Below are 20,918 nucleotides of genomic sequence, written 5' to 3'. Positions count from 1 at the left end.
TCGAGTTTTTCTTTTCCACTCTACCCTGTAAGTGATGCTCTTATGAATGTGTAGTTTGTTGCCTTTTTTTTTTTTTTTTTAAGATTTTCTTTTTAAGGGGCACCTGGGTGGTTCAGTCGGTTAAGCGTCCAACTTTGGCACGGGTCATGATCTCGTGGTTCTTGAGTTCGGATCCTGTGTCAGGCTCTGTGCGGACAGCTCAGAGCCTGGAGCCCGTTTCAGATTCTGTCTCTCTGTTTCTTTCTGCCCCTCCCCTGCTCGCTCGCTCACATGCTCTCGCTCTCTCTCCTTCAAAAATGAATGTTTAAAAAACAAAACCAGGAGGGGCGCCTGGGTGGCGCAGTCGGTTAAGCGTCCGACTTCAGCCAGGTCACGATCTCGCGGTCTGTGAGTTCGAGCCCCGCGTCAGGCTCTGGGCTGATGGCTCGGAGCCTGGAGCCTGTTTCCAATTCTGTGTCTCCCTCTCTCTCTCTCTGCCCCTCCCCCGTTCATGCTTTGTCTCTCTCTGTCCCAAAAATAAATAAAAAAAAAAAAAAAAAAAAAAAAAACGTTGAAAAAAAAAAAAACAAAACCAAAGTTATCTTTTTAAGCAATCTCTATACCCAACGCAGGGCTTGAACTCACAACCCAGAGATCAAGAGTCACATGCTCTACCGACTGAGCCAGCCAGGCTCCCCTAGTCGGTTACTTCTAACAGCTGTATAATCTGCCACTGGGTGTTTCTACCACATTCTACCCATCTTCTCCCCCAGTGCTGGACTCCTAGCCTGCCCCCAGTTCCCACCACCACAGTAGGGAAAGGCGGGAGAATGCACGGAACAGTTTACGTTGCAGTATCATGAACTTCATTTGACCATAATCACTTCTCAGTCTTCTCCTGTCCTCCTTACCTTCTTTGGGCAGAGGACAATACCCACAAGGACTCAGTCATAGATCATGAGAACATGCAAGGTCTCACTTTCTGTAGAACAGCTTCTCATTTGATTACTCCCACCACTTTCGGAGAGGCACAGATTTGCTTATTACATTCTCTCTCTCTCTCTCTCTCTCTCTTTTTTAAGCACAGTGATTAATTCCCAAGTCTGGTTTTGCCTCAAGGCTGTAAAAGTGGAAGTGGGAGGGGGACCCCAAACTAAAAGGAAAATGCCATTAATGCATTTTGGTGTTAAAGGCAAAAAGGCAAAGGGCAGAGAAAGGAGAAGTTGACAAAAATCAAGTAACTGTCACATTAAAAAAATTTTTTTTCAAAAATCAAGTAACTGTGAAACATGGAGATGCCTCCAATGGGGGACACTGCTTCCCCAGAGGCTAAACAACACGTTTTGAAAGGTTTTGTCATTGAGGCATGGAAGGCAAAACAATGAAAAGGGAATCTATTTGGGTGACCAGAAAGCCAGAATGAGTGCCAAGGGCTGGGCTACAGATAGCCACAGAAGCCTTCTGCACAAGTGAAGCTAGAGAAAGATTCTCGACAAACAGAAAAAGAAAGTCCGTAACTTGTGGAATCAATTTTTATTTCTGAATTATACAGAGAGGCTATATATATATATATATATTTTTTAATATGGTGTTGTTACATCTTTATATTATTGATCCACGCTATTTAAGGAGAAATCATTTAGTTATTTACCAAAACAAAGTCTAATAGATACTTTATTCTGAGCAATCCAACACATGGTAGAAAAACTTTCAAATATATAAAAGATTAATTTGTGCACATCTAAATGTTTCTAAGGGAGCGAACTACTGAGGCAGTGTGATTAGAGGAGTTGCAAACGTAGTACCCAAACCAAATACTTAAAATGAGATTTTACCAACCCAAAAGCTTAGAGTAGTGACTTCCTCACTCATGTCGGAGTGTATCTTAGAAGGCAACCCCACAAAACATTGTATGGCTTCAACGGGAACCTCAGGATTTTCTTCCACAACCAGCTATTCATTGCCACGAATCAAACTTTCTCACTCCTTGACAGAAACTTCAGTGCAGATTTATGTTCTCTTTCTTAATCAGGGAACTAAGCAAAGAGTAGTGCCACTTTGGGAGAACAATACTTTTGCCCTGGGACCCTTTGGTTCCCTAAACTACAAAGTGACAGGAAAAGTATAAAACAGTTCCCAGAAGTCAGAACCAAAGCAAGAACGCTTAGAATGCAAGGGCTAGATAGCTACTGATGTGAATGTTTACATCTGTCTACCTATCTGCTTAGGGATGATGGTTTTTTTTTTTTTTTTTTCAGGATTCTTCTACAATTCTATTTACTTGGATTGAATTTACATAGTAGCTTTTCTCTAGCACGTGCAATTAAATGGTCTTAAGATAATAAAATAGCAGATGCCTATCAGAATGGCTATGCAGCCCACAGATCAGCCCAAACAAAATCAGTGACTGCGGACGATGGTCATAATTTCCAGGGGGGAAGAGGACGCCTCAGACAGAACACCACCTGAGTAGTTTTCCATGAACGGGCCAGACAAGCTCAAGGGAAACGTGACTGGTGAAGTTCTTGCTGTGTGTGGTTGGCTCTATCCTTAGGCTTGCACCACTAAACACAACACTGATTTCTTCATTCCTTCCTGTGGCTGGGGCGGGGGGTACCACGTAAGTCGTCTTCCAAAACGGGACCACGGCGGAGCAAAAGGGAGCATTGTTAATAACTGTGCCAGAGCCACAGTGGTCAATGGGTGAACCAACCGAATATTAGGTCACCGGTCTTATGTCAACACTAAGCTCTGGGAGAGGCCTAATTTGGGCTTCCAAAAGTGGAGCTGGCCTCAGAGACAGGGCATGTGCTAGGGTTTTTCTATTGGACAGGACAGAGGTTAGGAGGGAGGTGACCCAAGAGAACACAGTTGGACAAGACGCTCAGCTGAGAGGGACACAGAGGGGGGAACTCAGTGAACTATGGCTCATGGAGGAAAGAGAGCTGACCCGTGTGTATGAGAACATGTCTGGAAGGTGGGTGGGAGAGGTCACGAAGCGAAGGAGGTCAGCAAAATTCGGTCACCTGTACAAAGATGTCTACCTCCAAGTGTTTCAAAGCTCATGAGATCCAGGGCTCAGGGCGCCCCAGACAGCTCTCCTGGATGCGGTTATCACCCTAAGTCTGTGGTGGAACCCCACTCTCCACTCCATTCTTAGTGTTGCTAGCTTACTAGTGACGGGTGATACCAGAGAATGACAATGGTTCCCAGAGTAAGGGCAGGACCTTGGCAACACCTGTAAATAGCCCAAAGCCTTCTCAGCGGGCTTCACTTTGAGTCACGTAAACATACCGTGAGCCATGCTTTTGTGGCCGGGACTCCCCGTCTTTTCTCAGCAGGCCATTTATTTTACGGACTCCGGAGGCCAACATTTTCTTTTTAAAGAATGAATTAGTTTGCAGGCTTATTTATACATTCTGCTGAAGAAACTCATATCCAAATCCAAATGCGGGGGAGGCGGGAGGGGGGCGGTGAAGAAGAGGTGAGCAGGAGTAGACACGGCCCAGTAACCTTGTTCCACACACACAGTAAATATTTTAGGCTTTGTAGGCCACGTGGTCTGTGAACAACTGTTCAACTCTGCTGCTGTAGTGCAAAAGCAGCCACAGAGAGTCTGTAAACAAATTTGTGTGGCCATGTTTCAGTAAGACATTTATGGGTACTGAAATGTGAATGATTTTTCAGGTGTCACGAAATATTTAAAACAACAACAACTTTTTTTTTTCAGCCCAAATGGGAAAGCCATCCTTCACAGGAAGGCCACGTGAAAACAGGCGGCATGCTAAGTCTGGCCACCCGTGGAGGCCCACGGATTCGAGGCCACGTGTGGCCTTTGAAAGGGCATGCGAAGACTCCACAGAGAAATTTTGCAAATGATAGTACACGGTCATATTCAAGTTAAATGAAATGCGATTAAAGGGAGGTGACTGAAGTGACCAGATTCAAGTGACGTAAAGCAGGCTACTTTTTGAGAGAGACATTTAGATAGCTGAGCGTGGCCGGGTAATGAATTTCCAACATTCATTGGAGGAATAACGATTTTTAAGGAGACCACTCACAGACAACATGATACCCAATTTGGAAACCAAAATAAATTTGAGGTGAATGAGAAAGTCTGGCTTCCCTTTGAGACCTAAGAGAGGATTCACGTGGACAAGAAAGAACCAAGCGGGCACATGGCCAATGACAGCTTTCCACCGGGGTCTGCTTTCCAACATGCCCAGCAAGCTTAGGGTTTGAAAAGCAGAGCTACAGGAAGGTAACTTGCCTAGGGAGAGTCGAGCCCCCTGTGTTTTAAACCTGAAATGGTCACCAAGGAGAAATCCCGCTAATCTATGGCCAACAAATCCACTCGCGACGAACAGCGGACCGAGGGTATCTCACTGGTCAACACCAGTCTAAGAGAGGAGATATCACGGCACCAAGGGGTAAGCAAATATGGAGACGGAAGGTCCTATTTTCTTGCTAAGGTTCAACCGAAATCTTCGAGGCACGTAATTGGCAAAATAGGAAAAGGACACGCAATTTCATAAAACACGTGAGGAGTAAACAAAGTTCCCTTACTGTGTTTCCCCTTAGAAATTTAGAATGGCACCAGGTAGTGCAAAGTGGAAAAAAAAAAAAAAGTACCATCCGCCCTGTCTCTTCCAGGTGGGTATGTTTCAGCAGAATCACGAAGCAGAACATCCTTTTCTTCCAGCCGGGCGGGACTAGGGCTTTCCTTTCAGCTTCAGGTCAATACTTACAAAAAAAAGGAAGAACACAATGAGAAACACTAGAAATTGAATAGGAAGCATTTGGTGATCGCTGGGAGTGGCGTGTGCTTTGCCTTTTTTTTTTTTCCCCTCCAAGGACTTACTGAAAAGAGCTCATGCAAGTTTCTTATGCTAGAAAAAAACCCAGTAAAACCCAACCGTCAATGAAATAGAAAAACTACCCCCCTCTCCCAAAGGAACCCACAAGAGTTGCGAGAGTCCAAGAATTTGCATGACAGGGGTCAGTCCACCTGAACGCGATGGATTCTTATAACCTAAGACAAGGTTGTTCTTAAGGTCTAGTGGGTTCCCAAAACTACCTAGAAAAGAATTCCAAACCTCCCCGCTCCACTGGTTTCTCTCTTCTGCCTCTTAGTGAACCTAGCACAACTTTCTGACACCCATCTGACCAGAGAGTTCCGGTCTGTATGTTCAAAAGAAGAATTTCAGCCAGGAACAAATGAAAACACTGTTTGAAAAAGGCCATTTGGGAGGCATCTGTGGATTTCAGTGAGACCTGCCCTCCCGGCCCCACCCTCCGCACACTGCACGGGGACTGTGGTTTGCTTGTGGGATGTGCAGCAGCTGGGGGCGGGTGGGGGATCCTTGGAGCAGCTTTGCAAATAAAGCCATTGGTAACCCGTGTGCCTGCCCATCGAGTTTACAGGAGTAAAGAAAGCTTTCCTTTCACATTCGCTCAATTCTGCCACTTACTAGCTTGGGGCTTTGGGCCAGTCACCTGCCTTGCCTAACTTTCCATTTCTGTATCCGTGAAATAGATCAATCCTGTCTCTCTCTCGAGGCTTGCTAAGGATTAAGTCTCAAGTGTTTTCAGTTGTGAGTACCTCAGGATCTTTTTTAAATGAACCCTGATAAAAATCTGAAAAAACGATCAAACAAAACCCCTTACACCAGGATGCCCGTTCTGAAGCACCTCATTTTTCATACTTTTTTTAAAGATTTATTTTTATTAATTTTTTTGTTTTAATATTTCGAGAGACAGAGACAGAGGGTGATCCAGGGAGGGGCAGAGACAGAGAGAGGGAGACACAGAATCGGAAGTAGGCTCCAGGCTCTGAGCTGTCAGCACAGAGCCCGACGCGAGGCTCGAACCCACGAACCGTGAGACCATGACCTGAGCCGAAGTCGGACGCTTAACCGACCGAGCCACCCAGGCGCCCCGAAAGATTTTATTTTTAAGTAATCTCTACACCCAACGTGGGGCTTGAACTCACAACCCCGAGATCAAGAGTAGCACTCTTCACCAACTGAATCAGCCAGGCGCCCCCATACTGACTTTTTGGTAAACTTTCTAGGGCTTCATTTTTCCCTTCAGCTTTTGGTAAACAAAAAGCTGAAACATGGAAACCTATTTATGTGGTTTATTGAAGAAGAGAGAGTCAAAAGTGGATGATTCTTAAATAAATACAGGAAACCCCACTGAAGTTTAATTTTTGAGACAACAGTTATCTTGTGGGGACAGTAAAGTGACCACCAGTGCTACTAATTAAAGTCTCCCCTAGTAAGTACCACCTCCCCTGGATCAGATACACTATTTATTTATGTAAAAATATTTTAAAAGCATATGCAAGTCTTAGGACATGAATGAACAAATAAAGTCCAAGCTTGGAAGTGAAGGAGACAAGCATCTGGGGATACGTTTGAAAACAGTATGCTTTTTCGGGGAAAAAAGAAAACAAACAAACAACTTACTTTTAATCAGAACTGAAATACAAAAGGATTATTCCTGACCTTTGGGCAGAGGGGCTTGGTTTTCTCTAACCAGCTTTCCCTCGAGAAACCTTCTGATAACTTTACCCTAGGCCATTTCGGCTTCTCGCATATGTTAAGTGAGTTTCCTTACAAAGTACCTGAGAATATTGTTTAGTGACGAATAAACTCTTGTGTTTTATATAGGAAGAGGGGGGTGGGGGGGGCATCACTTTCCTTTCTTTCTCTAAGGAAAAGGAGAGGGGCACATTTCATTTCAATTCATTCTTGGCTTGCCTGAGCTCCTTGAAAAACAGCCTTTGAGGGGCGCCTGGGTGGCGCAGTCGGATAAGCTCCGACTTCAGCCAGGTCACGATCTCGAGGTCCGTGAGTTCGAGCCCCGCGTCGGGCTCTGGGCTGATGGCTCGGAGCCTGGAGCCTGCTTCCGATTCTGTGTCTCCCTCTCTCTCTGCCCCTCCCCCGTTCATGCTCTGTCTCTCTCTGTCCCAAAAAAAAGTAAATAAACGTTGAAAAACAGCCTTTGCTCCTTCTTCAGGTTCTCCATTCGATACTAGCTACGGAAGGTGTAAAATGCTTCCAGGCAGGAGCCAGAAAAAAGGTAAATAAAGCCCCTTATTCTGATACTAACGAAAGCCAGAAAGCCAGGGCTAGAGGTCAGCCTAAGAACTCCTTGGCCGCTCTGGGCCCTCGGCTTGGATCTCATCCTTTGCGCTGAGATCACGTGCCTGGGAAAGGCCGGGCTGAAGAAGACGGAAGCGTGGAGAAGAATATGTTCTAAGGGAAGGAACGTCAACCTTGGTAGCAGCCTCCCTCCCCCACGCCCAGCCCTGGAATGAACGCAAACAAGGAGCAGTGCCCTCTTGTTTGCCCTCTCCCCAACCCGATCAGCCCCTCCGCACAAACAAGGAGCCCAACAGGACAGGCAAAGGAGTGGGTAAGCCCGCAGATGTGGCAGCCATAGGCCAGTGAGTGACAGTCACGCCCCGCTGCTCCTTAACTGCAGGCCCGGGACTCTGCCGTAGGGGGCGCTGTTTTGCAGAGGGGAAAATTTGCGCAAAGAATGGACTCCTCTTTGCCCTGCAGAATGTTTGCTCGGCAATGTGCTTGAAGCAACTGTCTTCATCTCAAAGACGCGGGGCACGCGTCACCTCCTGAAAAATAGCTGTGTGAATTCAAAGGTCTCCTTACAACGTTTGTTCTTTCCTCCTTAGCGGGGACCTTCTCTCTGGGGTTTTTGTCCACCAACTTTAAACTACAAGGTCAAGGTGGCAGCTACCCAGCTGTGGCATTATGGTTTTTCCATCCTGGCTTTGGACCTTGAGGGAAAGGAGGTCCAAAGAGAACAAAACGTGACAATAGCTGAGACATGCAAATCCGATCTCTGTCCCTCCTGGGTTCCTGGGAAGGGCAGTGTTAAATTCGCCACAGCTCAGATCAGATGAGGAGCCCTTAACAGGATCGCCGGGTTCCCTCTGAGAGCACGTTGGCGGCCACACTTCATTCCCTGAAAGGGACTTGGCCAATAGTCAACTCCGTTCTCTGAAGCACCTAAGTGTGTCCTTTTCTGGTCTAACCAAAGTTAGATCAGGGGCTGCACGCCCATTCCAGAATTATGACCATCTCTGATTTCAGAACCACTGGGTCTGCATGCAGAATCAAAGCCCAGCCCTGGGACATTTTTACCGCTATAAAACATTGGACCGGTCAGACAATCTCTCTATGCCACTCTTTCCATACTTGCAACATGTACCTCGTGGGATTATTCTGAGGATAAAACTCAGATAATGTGCATGAGGCTTTTCCCATAGAACCTGGCACATGGTGAGCCCTCACTAGGTGTGTGATTTCTATTTGTCACAGGATGAGGTCAGATGGACTAGATCATTCCTAAAGTCCTATCCAGACTCTGTTGCCTCTTGGAATTTTCAAAACAAGGACCCTTTTCTCCCCCATCCACTAAGATATGAAGTTCAAATGGAAGTCCCAACTTTCACTAATGAAAATAGATGAAGTAACTTCGAAAGCAGAGTTGCCCAAATGCTCTTAACATCTGGCTCTAATATTCATTTTTCTGCTCGTTTTTGGATTGGAAAACAGAATGCCAAATAGACTTCAGCTGTCCTTAAGGAATGTAATAGTGATCGTGAAATAGACAGTGCGAAGCCGGCACACTTCTCTTTAAGTTTCTGATTTGAGAAACAGAGAACATGAAAGCTGAACATCTAAACAGAGTTTACCCAGTCCTTGATGCATTTTTTTTTTTTAGAGCCCAGCCATACAATACTACAAGTAACCACATAGCTGTTATTGATGGTGAGTTCTTACTCCTTCTCCATAGAAGACATTTCTGGATCATTGTAAAGGCAGCTAGTTCTGAGTGCAAGGAAAAAAAAAAAAAAAAAAAAGGAAGCAAGTAAACATTTTCTCCACTGTTACCACTTTGTAGGCACAACACTCTCGGGTATTTTAAACTGTGTGATGTGGGTCTCACTGCTAAGGCGAACAAATATACACCTGATTCTTTTACCACCGGTTTTGAAACTTACTAATTGCCCGTGATTGAGAAACATAAAAGGGAGATGGAAAATTCCAAACAACTCCAGGGGTCTCTTCTGTTCTTGTTATTATTTCCTGACTTTTCAATCTATCTTATTTGGAGATCATGATATTGCAAATTTTTATTTGTAACCCAAATAATGTACTTTATACACAATGGACAGTCCCTCTCAAGCAGCCCCATTTTTATGTGCACATGAACACAGTTAACTTTCAGTTTGTAGAATGAGGATTTTCCTAGACACTAACAAAAAAATGCCAATGTCAGCTTTGTTATAGAAAAATACTGGGACACTTACACAATACAGCTGAGCTGTGTTCCAGTACTATAAGTGAATCCTAAGATCAACCCGCACTGAATGTGTCCAGAAAGAAAAAAAATGTAGCCATATAAGATAACGAAATAATAGTTTTGTTACAATGTATGAATGTGTTCATGCTTTTGGTGTAATATTAGCCGCTTTTGATATTCCATATTGGCAGAATTCCTGTTAGCAAATTTCAAATGTACTTTATATTAATTTTGATCAATTTCAACTTGTACTTTCTCTCTTATATTTTATTATCGGCGAAGACTAAAGAGATTCTACAATCTTTTTAAACTTTTTTTTTTTTTTTTTTTTTTTTTTTTTTTTTTTGAGACAGAGCCAGAGCCTGAGCGGGGGAGGGACAGAGAGAGAGGGAAACACAGAATCTGCAGCAGGCTCCAGGCTCTGTTAGCACAGAGTCCAACGTGGGGCTTGAACCCACGAAACCGTGAGATCATGACCTGAGCTAACCGACTTTAGCCACTCAGGCGCCCCATAGAGATTCTGCAATCTTTTTAAATGAGAGTTCCTTTTGTAAATGTGAATAATTTCACAAGCTAATGTATCTGCTCGAACACGAGAGGTTCAGTTCCTAACGGCGGGCATTTTGTTGAGACGGTAGACGGCGATCTCCCTGGGAAGGGCAGAGGGCTTCTTCCCTCCACCGTTCTCACTGGTGGTCAGGTATTTTTACAGAGGATTTTGGCAACTTGAGTGAACAAGGGCCGTCAGGCAGGGGTTGACAGTATGCCAGAAAGACCTAGCAAAGCTGGAGCGGAGTCAAGAAAAGGCGCTCTTCCGAATCTAGCTTTTCTGTTTTTTTTAACTTTGCGCGATCCTTCCCGCGAAAACAGCAATTTGCAATCCATTTAATACTGTCCCTCCAAAGGCAGCGGACGGATTCTTTAAAATAAGAATGGCTCTCTCTATACAATTAGTCCTTTGAAAATATTTTCTTTCCTGTATAGATGCCAAGTTTTAAGGAAAACAGAAGACAGGCTGAAGAAAGTCAACGAAGAGGCCGTGTGTGTGGGGAGAAGGTGAACATTTGAAAAGAAACCAAAGCAACAGATAGATTCTGTTCCATGACAAGGTATATGTTTGCTTTGGTTAGAACCAGCCCGAAGCTTTCTAATAAAGGTCACGTGGAAAGTCAGCGTGTGTCTGTTAATAGAAAGAACCTGGGTTATCTGGCTTCTAGAACTAAACCACACATCTGCAGTGACCAAGTTTTCTGGGCCCCAAATCCTCATATACCGTCTGTCCAAGGATTTGGGAGTCACTCCAGAGGCTGAAAGACAGTTAAGGAGATGTAGTTAGTGGGCTAAAATGGTAGGATTCAGAGGCATTTCAATCCTCTGTGGGGCCGACAGTGAAATTCTTATTACTTTTTCAAATGTGCCAATATCTTTCAATTCCTCACACGTGTAATGTCACCATCAAAAGAAGAAGGATCAGTTGGAGGGGAATTGAGACAGGCAGATTACCCACTGAATCCAAAGCAAGAGCATAGACTCCTAAGACAAATCTAGTTATTTCTACTCAGGCATTTATTTTAAAGTGGTGATTCTCAGAGCACGGTCCTGGGCCAGGCAACATCAGCATTACTGGAACGTGTTAGAATTCCGGATTCTCAGGCCTGCTGAATCAAACTCTGGGGTGAGTCCCAGGATACCGTGTTTGAACCAGTGCACCTGGTGATTCTGATGCACAGCAAAGCCTGAGAATCACTGCTCTACAGGGATGAACTTAATCTTAGGCACATTTGTCAATTTATGCAGCAGAAATTTCCTGAGCATCTATTCTGTATTAGATATGGCTGGGTCCTTCCTTCAGCAAGGAGATCAAGACATCTCAGGACCACCTGAGGCTAGTTAGATACCGAGGGAGAGAGTCTGTGGGCGTAGGGAAGAGAAGGAATGATCAGAGAGAAAAAAAAAAAGAGAAAGCCACACAATAAACCCCAAATGATAACTGTTTCATTATGGTAGCTAAACAGGAAAAGTAGAAATATGGATGGGGGTGGAGTGGGAAATTCTATGGAAAAAGGCAAGGTTTTAATGGAGATAATGAAAGAATATGGCAATATGACTCTATAACGGGTTTGGCTGGAAAGTTATTGATTTCCCTCCCCTCCATCTGTTGTCTTGAAAACACCTCCTTAATTTCATAAGGATATTATCATCCAAAAAAAAAAAAAAAGAATCTGAAACAGAAATTCATTGCTCTGTCTCCGGGGAATTTCATGACACAATGTAAGCCGAGTACAGATAAAAGCTAACAGGGCACTTCACGCCCACATCTGGTTCCTTGGTTCCTAACATCTTCCTTTCCCAACTTCGGGTTTGTAACAGTTGAGTTAGCGACTGAGAAGATTCTGTTAGAGTAGAAATGTAAAGACTTCTGAGTACTGTTAGTCTACATGGGTGTCCATTATCTTGAAAGAAAACCAACACAGCATAGGAATCTTATAACACTAAACTATGCTGACATTTCTAAGGCAAAAATCTTTCCTCAAATTTTAATTAATCTTTTTTTTTTTAAGTTCTATGCCCAATGTGGGGCTTGAACTCATGACCCTGAAATGAAGAGTTGCATGCTCTTTCGACTGAGCCAGCCAGGTGCCCCTCATCCTTGAATTTTTACCCAAAAGATCCACACTGTGGGCAAATAATTCTACATAGCACCTACGATAAAAATGTGCTGTAGGAAAAAAAAAATAGCTCAATGGATTGTACTCATGAGGAATTGGCATTTACATCTATACAGAAAAAAAAAAACCAAAACGTATTTATTCAGAATTTGTAGCTGTTTGGACATTGCCCAGGTTTCTGCTTTTGCACTGTTAAAATGAGAACTAGTTATAAATATTAATGGTGTAGGCAATATTTGAAATGGAAAAGCTTTAATATAGTAAACATTCCAAATAGTACTTGTCTGCATTTGACACAAAGTGTCAGAAAAAATTTTTTGAACTTGGGAATAAAAGGAAATTACCGGATGTTCTTTGAAAGCAATGCTGAGTTGACTTTCTGTTGACGAGCTATTTTACAACTCTTTGGGGGACAGAGATGCTAATAATTTCAATCCAGTGGAAAAGATAATCCTAATTTACAGTTTATTGCCCTGTTGGATGTTGATCCATTTTGCATCTAAACCAATAATCTTATCCTAACAGTCCTTTATAAATCACCTACAGAAATCTAGCGTTGCGAGTGTCCTTTGAACTGGTTTTTTACACTTTACTGGGTCTGTCATTAAATAATTAGTTGAGTAAAATCATCGGCAGGTATCATTTCATAGTTGTATTAAAGTTAAGATTTTGCCTTTTCAAAAGGTATACTTTAACAATAGTGAGTAATGATCCTTTTTCTATTCATCCAAGTAGCTCTGAAGCTATTTAGTTGAGCAGTATTTCCAAGTTACTAAATAAGGGGCTTAAAAAAACTTGGAAAGTCACGAAATTGGTTCCATAGTCCAAATTTTGACTTGTCATCGTTTCTCTCTATTAGGATGAATGAATGAGCTTTTGTGGCCTCAAACTATCTAACAACGATCTGGATATATTATATGTGATGGTGCCTGTGATGTGTTCCTTTGCTGGGGTGCCTAAAATTACATGTACATTAAAAAAACAAACAAACAACCCCCACCCCCACCACCACCAAAAAAACCAGTAACAAATGCGTTCCTTAAGGTAACCAAGATCACAGGGGAAAATAGATTGTAGTAAAACTACTAGACATTGCATCTAATGTGGGACAAAGGGGACCCTTTAAAGTGCAGCATCATCATCAGGATGCAAAAATAAAACGCCAGGCATGCGGCTTCTCCCGATTCATTCCTGAAACGCAAGCCAACATCACGCCAGCTGCCGAACGAAAACCAAGTCTTACTTAGCTGCTTCTGATGCTTCCCTCAGTTCTTCATCCAGTCTGCATGAGCAAAAATTATCGGTGTGGAAAAGAAACAGAAAAGAAGCAAGCACAGCGTGAGAGAGTCACTCAGCAAAGCAGAGCCAAACATAAGTGGAGCACATGTGCCTTTAAAAACCATCCTTTGGAGCACTGAGACACGCTCCTTCGATTAGATATGGTGCCGTTTCCTCCCATTTGGTGTTTCTGCACGTTTACTTTGCAAATTCCTTCATAAAGGTAGGTAGATAACACAAGTTGCCAGGAGAGCAGAAACATGCTGGCGGAGTAAAGCTGAAAACGTCCACACCGGTCTGTTGCGTATAGTTAGAGACAGCTTGCAGCCTGGGCCAGCTCAAGGGTGAATCTGGCTTAGTGGGTTTCAGTTGCAAATCAGGCTGACCTCAACAGCTTTACACACAAGACAAAGACCAGGAATGGTATGCAACAAGGGATGGATAGAATGACCTCTTGCTCTGGTAGCATGTTGAGGTCACCCACGAGTCTAAGACACAGGTGCACACACACAGCGGGTCCAGCGTGAATTGCAGATCAGGAGATTTTACCTCACACTTCTCTTATAAGATCTCTCTTCATCGTACCTTACGGGATAAAAATGAATGCAATGAGCAAGATGAGCCAACAGACGGAGAAAATGACAGGTACATGTGTTAAAGAACGGACAGAACGTGAGAGAAAAAGCCTGCCCCCCTGAAAGAATCAAAGTGCCTTTTTGGAGAAAAACGTATTTTCATGGGATATAATCGAGGAGTTAGAATTCATGATTAGCTTCAGCCAGTCCTGTTATTTGCAGGTTCTTTGCATTGTTTGCAAATTTGCCTCCTGCTTGCATTTTGTTTCTGACCCCCGCCCCCCCCCCCCCACGTCAATACCTGTGGCGCCTTTATGGCGACTCACTACTTTTATTAGTGGCAAAAAATTTGAGCCACCTGATGTGCACATTCCCAGTCGAGGCCCAACAAAACAAGGCTCTGCCTTCTCGTTTTAGCTCAGTCTCAGGCTGCCAACAGGTGCTGTCTATTTAGTGCCATGTTTTCCCTGTTCTTGTGCTTTTAATTGGTAATTTCGCCATTTAAAATGCCCCCAAGCAGAGTGTTGAGGCGCTGTCTGGCATTCCTAAGCACAAGAAGGCTGTGATGTGCCTTCTGGAGAGCATCTGTGCATTAGAGAAGCTTTGCTTGGGCAGGGGCTATGGTGCTCTTGGCCGTGAATTCAATGTTAGTGAGTCAACATATATCAAATCAGCCATTTTTACACAGAAACACACAACAAGGTTCTATGTTAATTGGTTAATGGAAATTAACCAGGTGTTTGCAGGAACTTAGCCCTGTATTCCTCCTAGGAACAACGGTTCGCCGTTTAGGGTTCTAGAAGAACATGATTGCCACAAATAACAAGAATATACTGTCATCAACAATTATAAATCTAATTTCAGATTGGGCAACTTTTTCTTTCATTTAAGTCCTTTGATGACAGGCTCCAGCCTAGCTGAATACTGGTCTTGGGACTGGCCGAGATTAGATTCTCCGAATGGTATTCAGTAATAGGCTCATGGCTTCTCTCATTTTGAAAATGGCATAACATGAAAAGGAGACAATGCGGGCCAGGAACAGAAGGGGCAAAAAGGACATCCAGAGAAGATGGACGGCGGAAGACGGGACAAAAGCATGGACACACGGGGAGGACAGGGATGGTTGTAAATTTCTCCCTCCAGAAGAAAATCTTCCCAAATGGAGCCCTTTTCTCCTTAAGAAACTTCTCGCAAATGGAGTCATTGAAAACTGATGGGTGTCAATGAATGAAAAGTGCCTTGGGCATGTTTAACTTCTCATTTAAACTTTCCTATCAGATAATGAGTCTCTAAAAGCAACCTGATTATAATAAATAACATTCTGGATTGCCAGCTCTTGATGGGAAGGCTCTTGGATGCATTATGCACATTTTCACCCAATCCTTAGGGCCTTTCTATGAATTGCCCCTTCCCCATTTTCTGGATGCTGCACTGAGGCACGGAGAGGTTTTTTTTAACGTTTACTTATTTCTGAGAGAGAGACAGACAGAGGACCCGAAGTGGGCTATGCACTGACAGCAGACAGCTTGATGTGGGGCTGGAACCCACCAACGAGATCCTGACCTGAGCCCAAGTCAGATGCTTAACTGACTGAGCCACCCACGCACCCCAGCTCGATATCAGGGGCTGGCAGGAAGGTTCAAATCTATTATTAAGCCTCCAAAACCCATTCTCTTCTCTATCTCCAACTGCCACACCATGGAGGCATTGCCCTATTTAGCTAGAAAGTGGCCAGCGCTCATTTCCATTTGAAGAGATAATGTCCTGGTCATCTTTCGCAAAGGGAGACAGCCCTACAGGAGGTGGGTACTCCAGTGACTTTACAGACCGTAGGAGTGGAGCTTAGAGGTGGGGCTGCTCCTTTTTGAGGTAAAAGGATTGAGCTATGAGGTAAGCAGGGGGTGAGAGTCCTATAAGCTAAAGAGGGTCAAAGCCGCTGTTGGGATCACACGAACACTGCTTGATTCGGCTAAGCCAACGGGCAGTTCTAAGCCAAATCATTATCCCGTGTTCACCTCCTATCAAGAGAAGGAAAGCCAAACGCATCTACTCCTGAGCTAGGACTTCCAATACTTAAAGGGAGGTGAAGGAAACTGCTAGAAAAGGGTGTGAGAATTCTGCTGCCAGGCTGACCTGGGTCTGAATTCTAGTTCCATCTCTTCCTTGCTCCTACTTATACTTGACCTAAGTAGCTTTTCTTCGTTGTTGGCTTCCCTTCCCTGTACTTGGGGGTTTACCATGGGGATTAAACACTACATACGTAGAGCACTTCTAATGCCTGATACGGTATTGCCCCGAAATAAATGCAAGTCTTTTCTTTCCAGCTTCTTTGCCCACCCCTGCCCCCCGCCTTTTTTTTTTCTTTTTAGTAAAAGGACTCTTTTTTGGAAGTGCAAATTGCGAAGTCTACTTTGCTATCCATCTTATGGAGGAAGATAGGCTATCCTTGTCTGTCTTGTCTGTTTTCTTCGAGCTAAAGCTTAAAGGCCTCCCATTTTCAGTCAAATAAAAAAAAAATAAAATGAGTGAATCAGACACAGAGGAAGAAAAGCGCAACCCACAGAGAGCAACGGTTCTTTGCAACAGTGAACCAAACAGGAGAGTTCCCTCCTCGGCATCCGTACTTTTAAGTCTCCGCTCCAAGCAGCCGGTGTTAACTGTTATTCTCATTATTTTTACAGCACTATCCAGCGCCCTTCAGTCTCCATGCTGTTTCCTCACGGGCTGCTAATTGCATTACCCTGAGGAAGGGGAATCATCCCTACCCACGCCACCTACCACTCTGCCTTACCTTTCACCTGAAGGGACCCGTGAAGAAAAGGGATTTAGAAGAAAACAGAGAAAAGATAGTTTATTTTTTCCCCCTTTTCCTAGGGCCAGGCAGGTAAATTACTTTCCGTAAGGCAATAAAGAAGGCAAAGCTGTGCTCAGACCCTGTTGTGTCTGCGAGAGAGGGAGACACAGGCAGCAGGTGCACTGATTCATCTTAAATCTATGCTTTGCAAAATGGGAGCAAAATTTAAGGTGACATGAGCAATGATCGATAACCCCAAGGGAAGATGATGTGAAAGAGAATCTGAAAGAACAGGTCTCTATGGGTATTCGGAAAAAAAATATCTATTGATTGGAAAACACTCAGTATTTATTTTAAATAGAATTCACGACATTTCCCCAGTATTCCAGAAGTGAGTTGTTTTCCAGTCCCCTCCAAACATGCAGAATTTCTTACCGAATCTTGGAAACCATCACGACTTACTTGATGATGCTTTCTGGAATATGGATGCAGTCCATTGGGATCAGCCCACTGAGTTCTGATAAACTATTGACATACTTAATTTTACTGCTGAATTTTGAGCTAAAAGAAAAGAGAGAGAAAAGATATCATTAGTGTCCACTTCATCCCTTCTAAGTGTGTTGCCTCTTCTTGAAAACCCTGAAAAAGTTAACACGTTGGCCCCACTTACTAAGAAGAAAGGCTACACATCCGAGTAGTTGCAACATGCCAGATACTGTTTTAAGAGGTTTATATGTATCGACTCCCTTATTTCTTCTTACGCCTAGTGAGGTAGGCTTGTTATTATTATTCTCTTTTTGTTTTAAAAGATGTTCCGAGTGCTCCTTTAAAACTTGGGGAGGGGCTGGGAGGAGGAGAGAGGAAAAAATCCCAAGCAGGCTTCACGCTGTCAGTGCACAGCCCCACCTGGGGCTCAAGCTCACGAACTGCGAGATCCTGACCTTAGCCGAGGTCAAGAGTCAGACGCTTAACTGACTGAGCCACCCAGATACCTCTAATTCTTCTTCTTCTTCTTCTTCTTTTTTTTTTTTAAAGATAAGGAAACTCGACATACAGAGAGTTACGTATTTGCCTAAGGTTTCACCTCAGGTATATGGTAGAGCCTGGATTCCAACCAGAGCAGTCTGACCCGTCTATACTCTTATTTTTTGTAAGTTTTTTTCTTTTAATTCCAGTTAGTTAACAGTGTTATATTCGTTTCAGGTGTCCAATATAGGGCTTCAACACTTCCATGCATCTCCTGGTGCTCATCACACGTGCCCTCCTTAATCCCCATCACCTATTCTCCCACCCCCCTCGGGTCTACACTCTTGACCACACATCACATGGCCTCTCAGAGGTTTCTGCCACTCTCCACATTCATTGGTTTATGGTTCATTTGGCTTTGTTTGCTTGTTTCTTTGTTCTTAAATAAAAATCTTGTCATTAATTCTTTCAGACTCTTCCAAGGTTGATCTATTTCATGTTTTTGCACGTTTATTTCATGTGTGTGTGTGAGAGAGAGAGAGAGAGAGAGAGACAGAGAGAGAGACAGACAGAGAGAGAGAGAGAGAGAGAAGGCAGACAGGGGAGGGGCAGAGAGAGAGGGAGAGAGAGAATCCCAAGCAGGCTCAGTGATATCAGCACACAGTCCAACAGGGGGCTCTAACTCATAAACGGAGATCATGACCTGAGCCCAAACCAAGGGTCAGATGCTTAAATGACTGAGCCATCCAGGCACCCCGAGGTTGATCAATTTTGCAAGTATACATGGGACACCTGGGTGGCTCAGCTGGTTGGGTGTCCGGTTTTGGCTCAGGTCATGATCTTGAGATTCATGAGTTCAAGCCCCACACTGGGCTCACTGTTGTCAGCACAGAGCCCACTTCAGATCCTCTGTTCCCTTCTCTCTGCCCCTCCCCTGCTTGTGCTGTCTCAAAAATAAAACATTAGCTTCTTAAAGTATGTATAAACTCATTTTCCTCTTAATATTTTAGCTTAATTGTTTGTTTGTTTTTTTAGTTTTTTTCTTTTTTTAAGTTTTAGATAGCGCGTTCAGTCCAGATGGACCAAAACCATATTCCAGTAACTGGATCTGAATTACAAACAGCTTTCATCTACACGTTATCATGTTAGATGTGTGTAGATGGATATAAGACAACATGAAAAGATACTATTGCAACTGATCAAAGAATGTGCCTCTAGGGAAAGGAGTTCCGAACAGAAACTGGCAGTTGTTGAAGGAAGAACTTAGTCTTATCGGTAATGGTTGGATATTTCATAAGGAGAAAGCATTTGTGTATTATTGGTGTAATTGCAAACTGCTTTTTAAAATGTATCATTCCACTTGAAAGGGAACTTGATCAAGCACTGAACTTTCTGGAATGGTTTCCGAGAAAAAGACCCCTCCAGGCTAGAGATCATGCCGAGCCGTCTGCCAATTGTACTGCCTTCTGTTCAACTGCTGTGCATTCTGGAAGGAAGGCTTTGCGGGGTCATCTCTCTGTACGGTTATCTTTCACATTTTACTTGCAATCTGACCCTGGGCCACTGGCGGTGAATGACTTGTGTCTCCACAGAGTCACTTCTAGTCGTCCTGAGAAGCCTTGGATGGACACACACTACCTCTTCCTTCCCCTGGACTTCCTGAGCTAAATTCAGGTTTTGATAAAAGATAGAGTGGGTGGAAGGGGAACCCTCCATCCAGCTCCACGGTTACGTTCACTAGAATGTACAGTTCTCTGAACATGTCATGTTGTCCCTTTCTTGGTGTGTTTGGACCCGCTGTTTCCACCTGGCTTCAGCTAGTCCATCCCATCGGTTCTTCAAAACTCACCTTGAAGGCTCGTTCTTCTGGAACACCTCTCTTGACGCAGGCTCTCAGCCTTTACTCTCTACCTGTCACCCCCAATTCACCCTCACCGTGTTATCACCCCCATTTTGCTTCAGCTATACCCTCCGTTTCAATTGCTGACTTGTCCATGGCAGCTGCCGTGCCTCTCAATCTCCACCTAACCCAGCACTTGCCACAGACAATTCATTAAAAAAAATAAATGAATTTCCCATCCACCTCTATCATAGGTGTTCTCCTTCAGCAGCAAAAGGACCTATAATACATGTTAGTGACCTCTTTTTTCAGGTCTAAAAATTGGTTACACTGATATAGACTGATTCAGAGGGGGATCTTTAAAGAGGGAGGGTCTCACATGATGAGACTGTAGGCTATAATATTTAAGTACTTGAAATGTGTTTTCTCTACAATTAGGCAGACCACTGGGTTCAAAGTCTGAGTCTACCACTTACTGGCTATTTTATATTAGACCTGGGGTTGGCAAACTATAGCCTATGCTCCAAAGCCAACTTGTTAGCTGTTTTGGGTTTTTTTGTTTTTGTTTTGTTTTTGTTTTTGTTTTACAGTCCTCCAGCTAAGGATTGTTTTTACATTTTTTTTTTTTTAATATTTGAAAAGAATCACGGGGCGCCTGGGTGGCGCAGTCGGTTAAGCGTCCGACTTCAGCCAGGTCACGATCTCGCGGTCCGTGAGTTCGAGCCCCGCGTCGGGCTCTGGGCTGATGGCTCAGAGCCTGGAGCCTGTTTCCGATTCTGTGTCTCCCTCTCTCTCTGCCCCTCCCCCGTTCATGCTCTGTCTCTCTCTGTCCCCAAAATAAATAAAAAACATTGAAAAAAAATTAAAAAAAAAAAAAAAAGAATCTGACACCAAGAATATTTTGTGATATGAAAACATTTTTAAGAAGTTCAATTTCAGTGTTCACATATCAAGTTTGATTCGAAGACAGCCACACCTACTTATCTACATAGTGTCTATTGACTGTTTTGGACCTATAATGGCAGAATTGAGCAGATGTGACTGAGACCGGATGGTCCACATAACCTAAAGTATTTACTGTCTGATCTTTTACAGAAAGGGGTTTGCTGGTTTTTGCATTAGACAACTTAATTGACTTCACTGAACCTCAGGGATGTTTCCTGCATGAGGGAAACAGTAAACAGTACCTCCTTCAGAGGACTCACATTGCAATTAAATGAAATACTGCCTGTACATACTCAGTAAATGTAAGCCATGAGTTTCTATAATTTACCACAATACTCTTTGCTATCATTTTATTACTGTTGTTGTACTTACCATCTTGAAACTCCCTTCGACAAATGATGTTGAGTTGTAATTACTTCTCAGTATTCTTACAGTAACAAAGTTTTGTTATTTACCAAGAAACTTATTTGTTTTATAACACCCAAATGATCCAACAAATATCAGCGAGTGAATATGATAACTAACATTTACTTATC

The 20,918-nt window shown here is 43.5% G+C and overlaps 1 protein-coding gene across 2 annotated transcripts in view; it reads right to left on the bottom strand.

The window, feature by feature from the left end:
* Nucleotides 1–1,572: 1,572 nt before the first annotated feature.
* The window catches only part of PRUNE2 (prune homolog 2 with BCH domain), a 273,699-nt gene continuing 254,353 nt past the window's right edge, over nt 1,573–20,918 (bottom strand). For both annotated transcript variants that reach the window (XM_047831091.1, XM_047831093.1), the window contains 3 exons: nt 17,094–17,192; nt 13,812–13,847; nt 1,573–4,722 (listed from right to left, as the gene is read on the bottom strand). In XM_047831091.1, the coding sequence (XP_047687047.1) occupies nt 4,692–4,722; nt 13,812–13,847; nt 17,094–17,192 (166 nt within the window). In that variant the 3' untranslated portion in view covers nt 1,573–4,691. The remainder of the gene's footprint in view (nt 4,723–13,811; nt 13,848–17,093; nt 17,193–20,918) is intronic.

Source organism: Prionailurus viverrinus, chromosome D4 (assembly GCF_022837055.1).
Source record: "Prionailurus viverrinus isolate Anna chromosome D4, UM_Priviv_1.0, whole genome shotgun sequence".
NCBI classification, from domain to species: Eukaryota; Metazoa; Chordata; class Mammalia; order Carnivora; family Felidae; genus Prionailurus; species Prionailurus viverrinus.
This window is presented reverse-complemented; position numbering and strand designations above follow the sequence as displayed.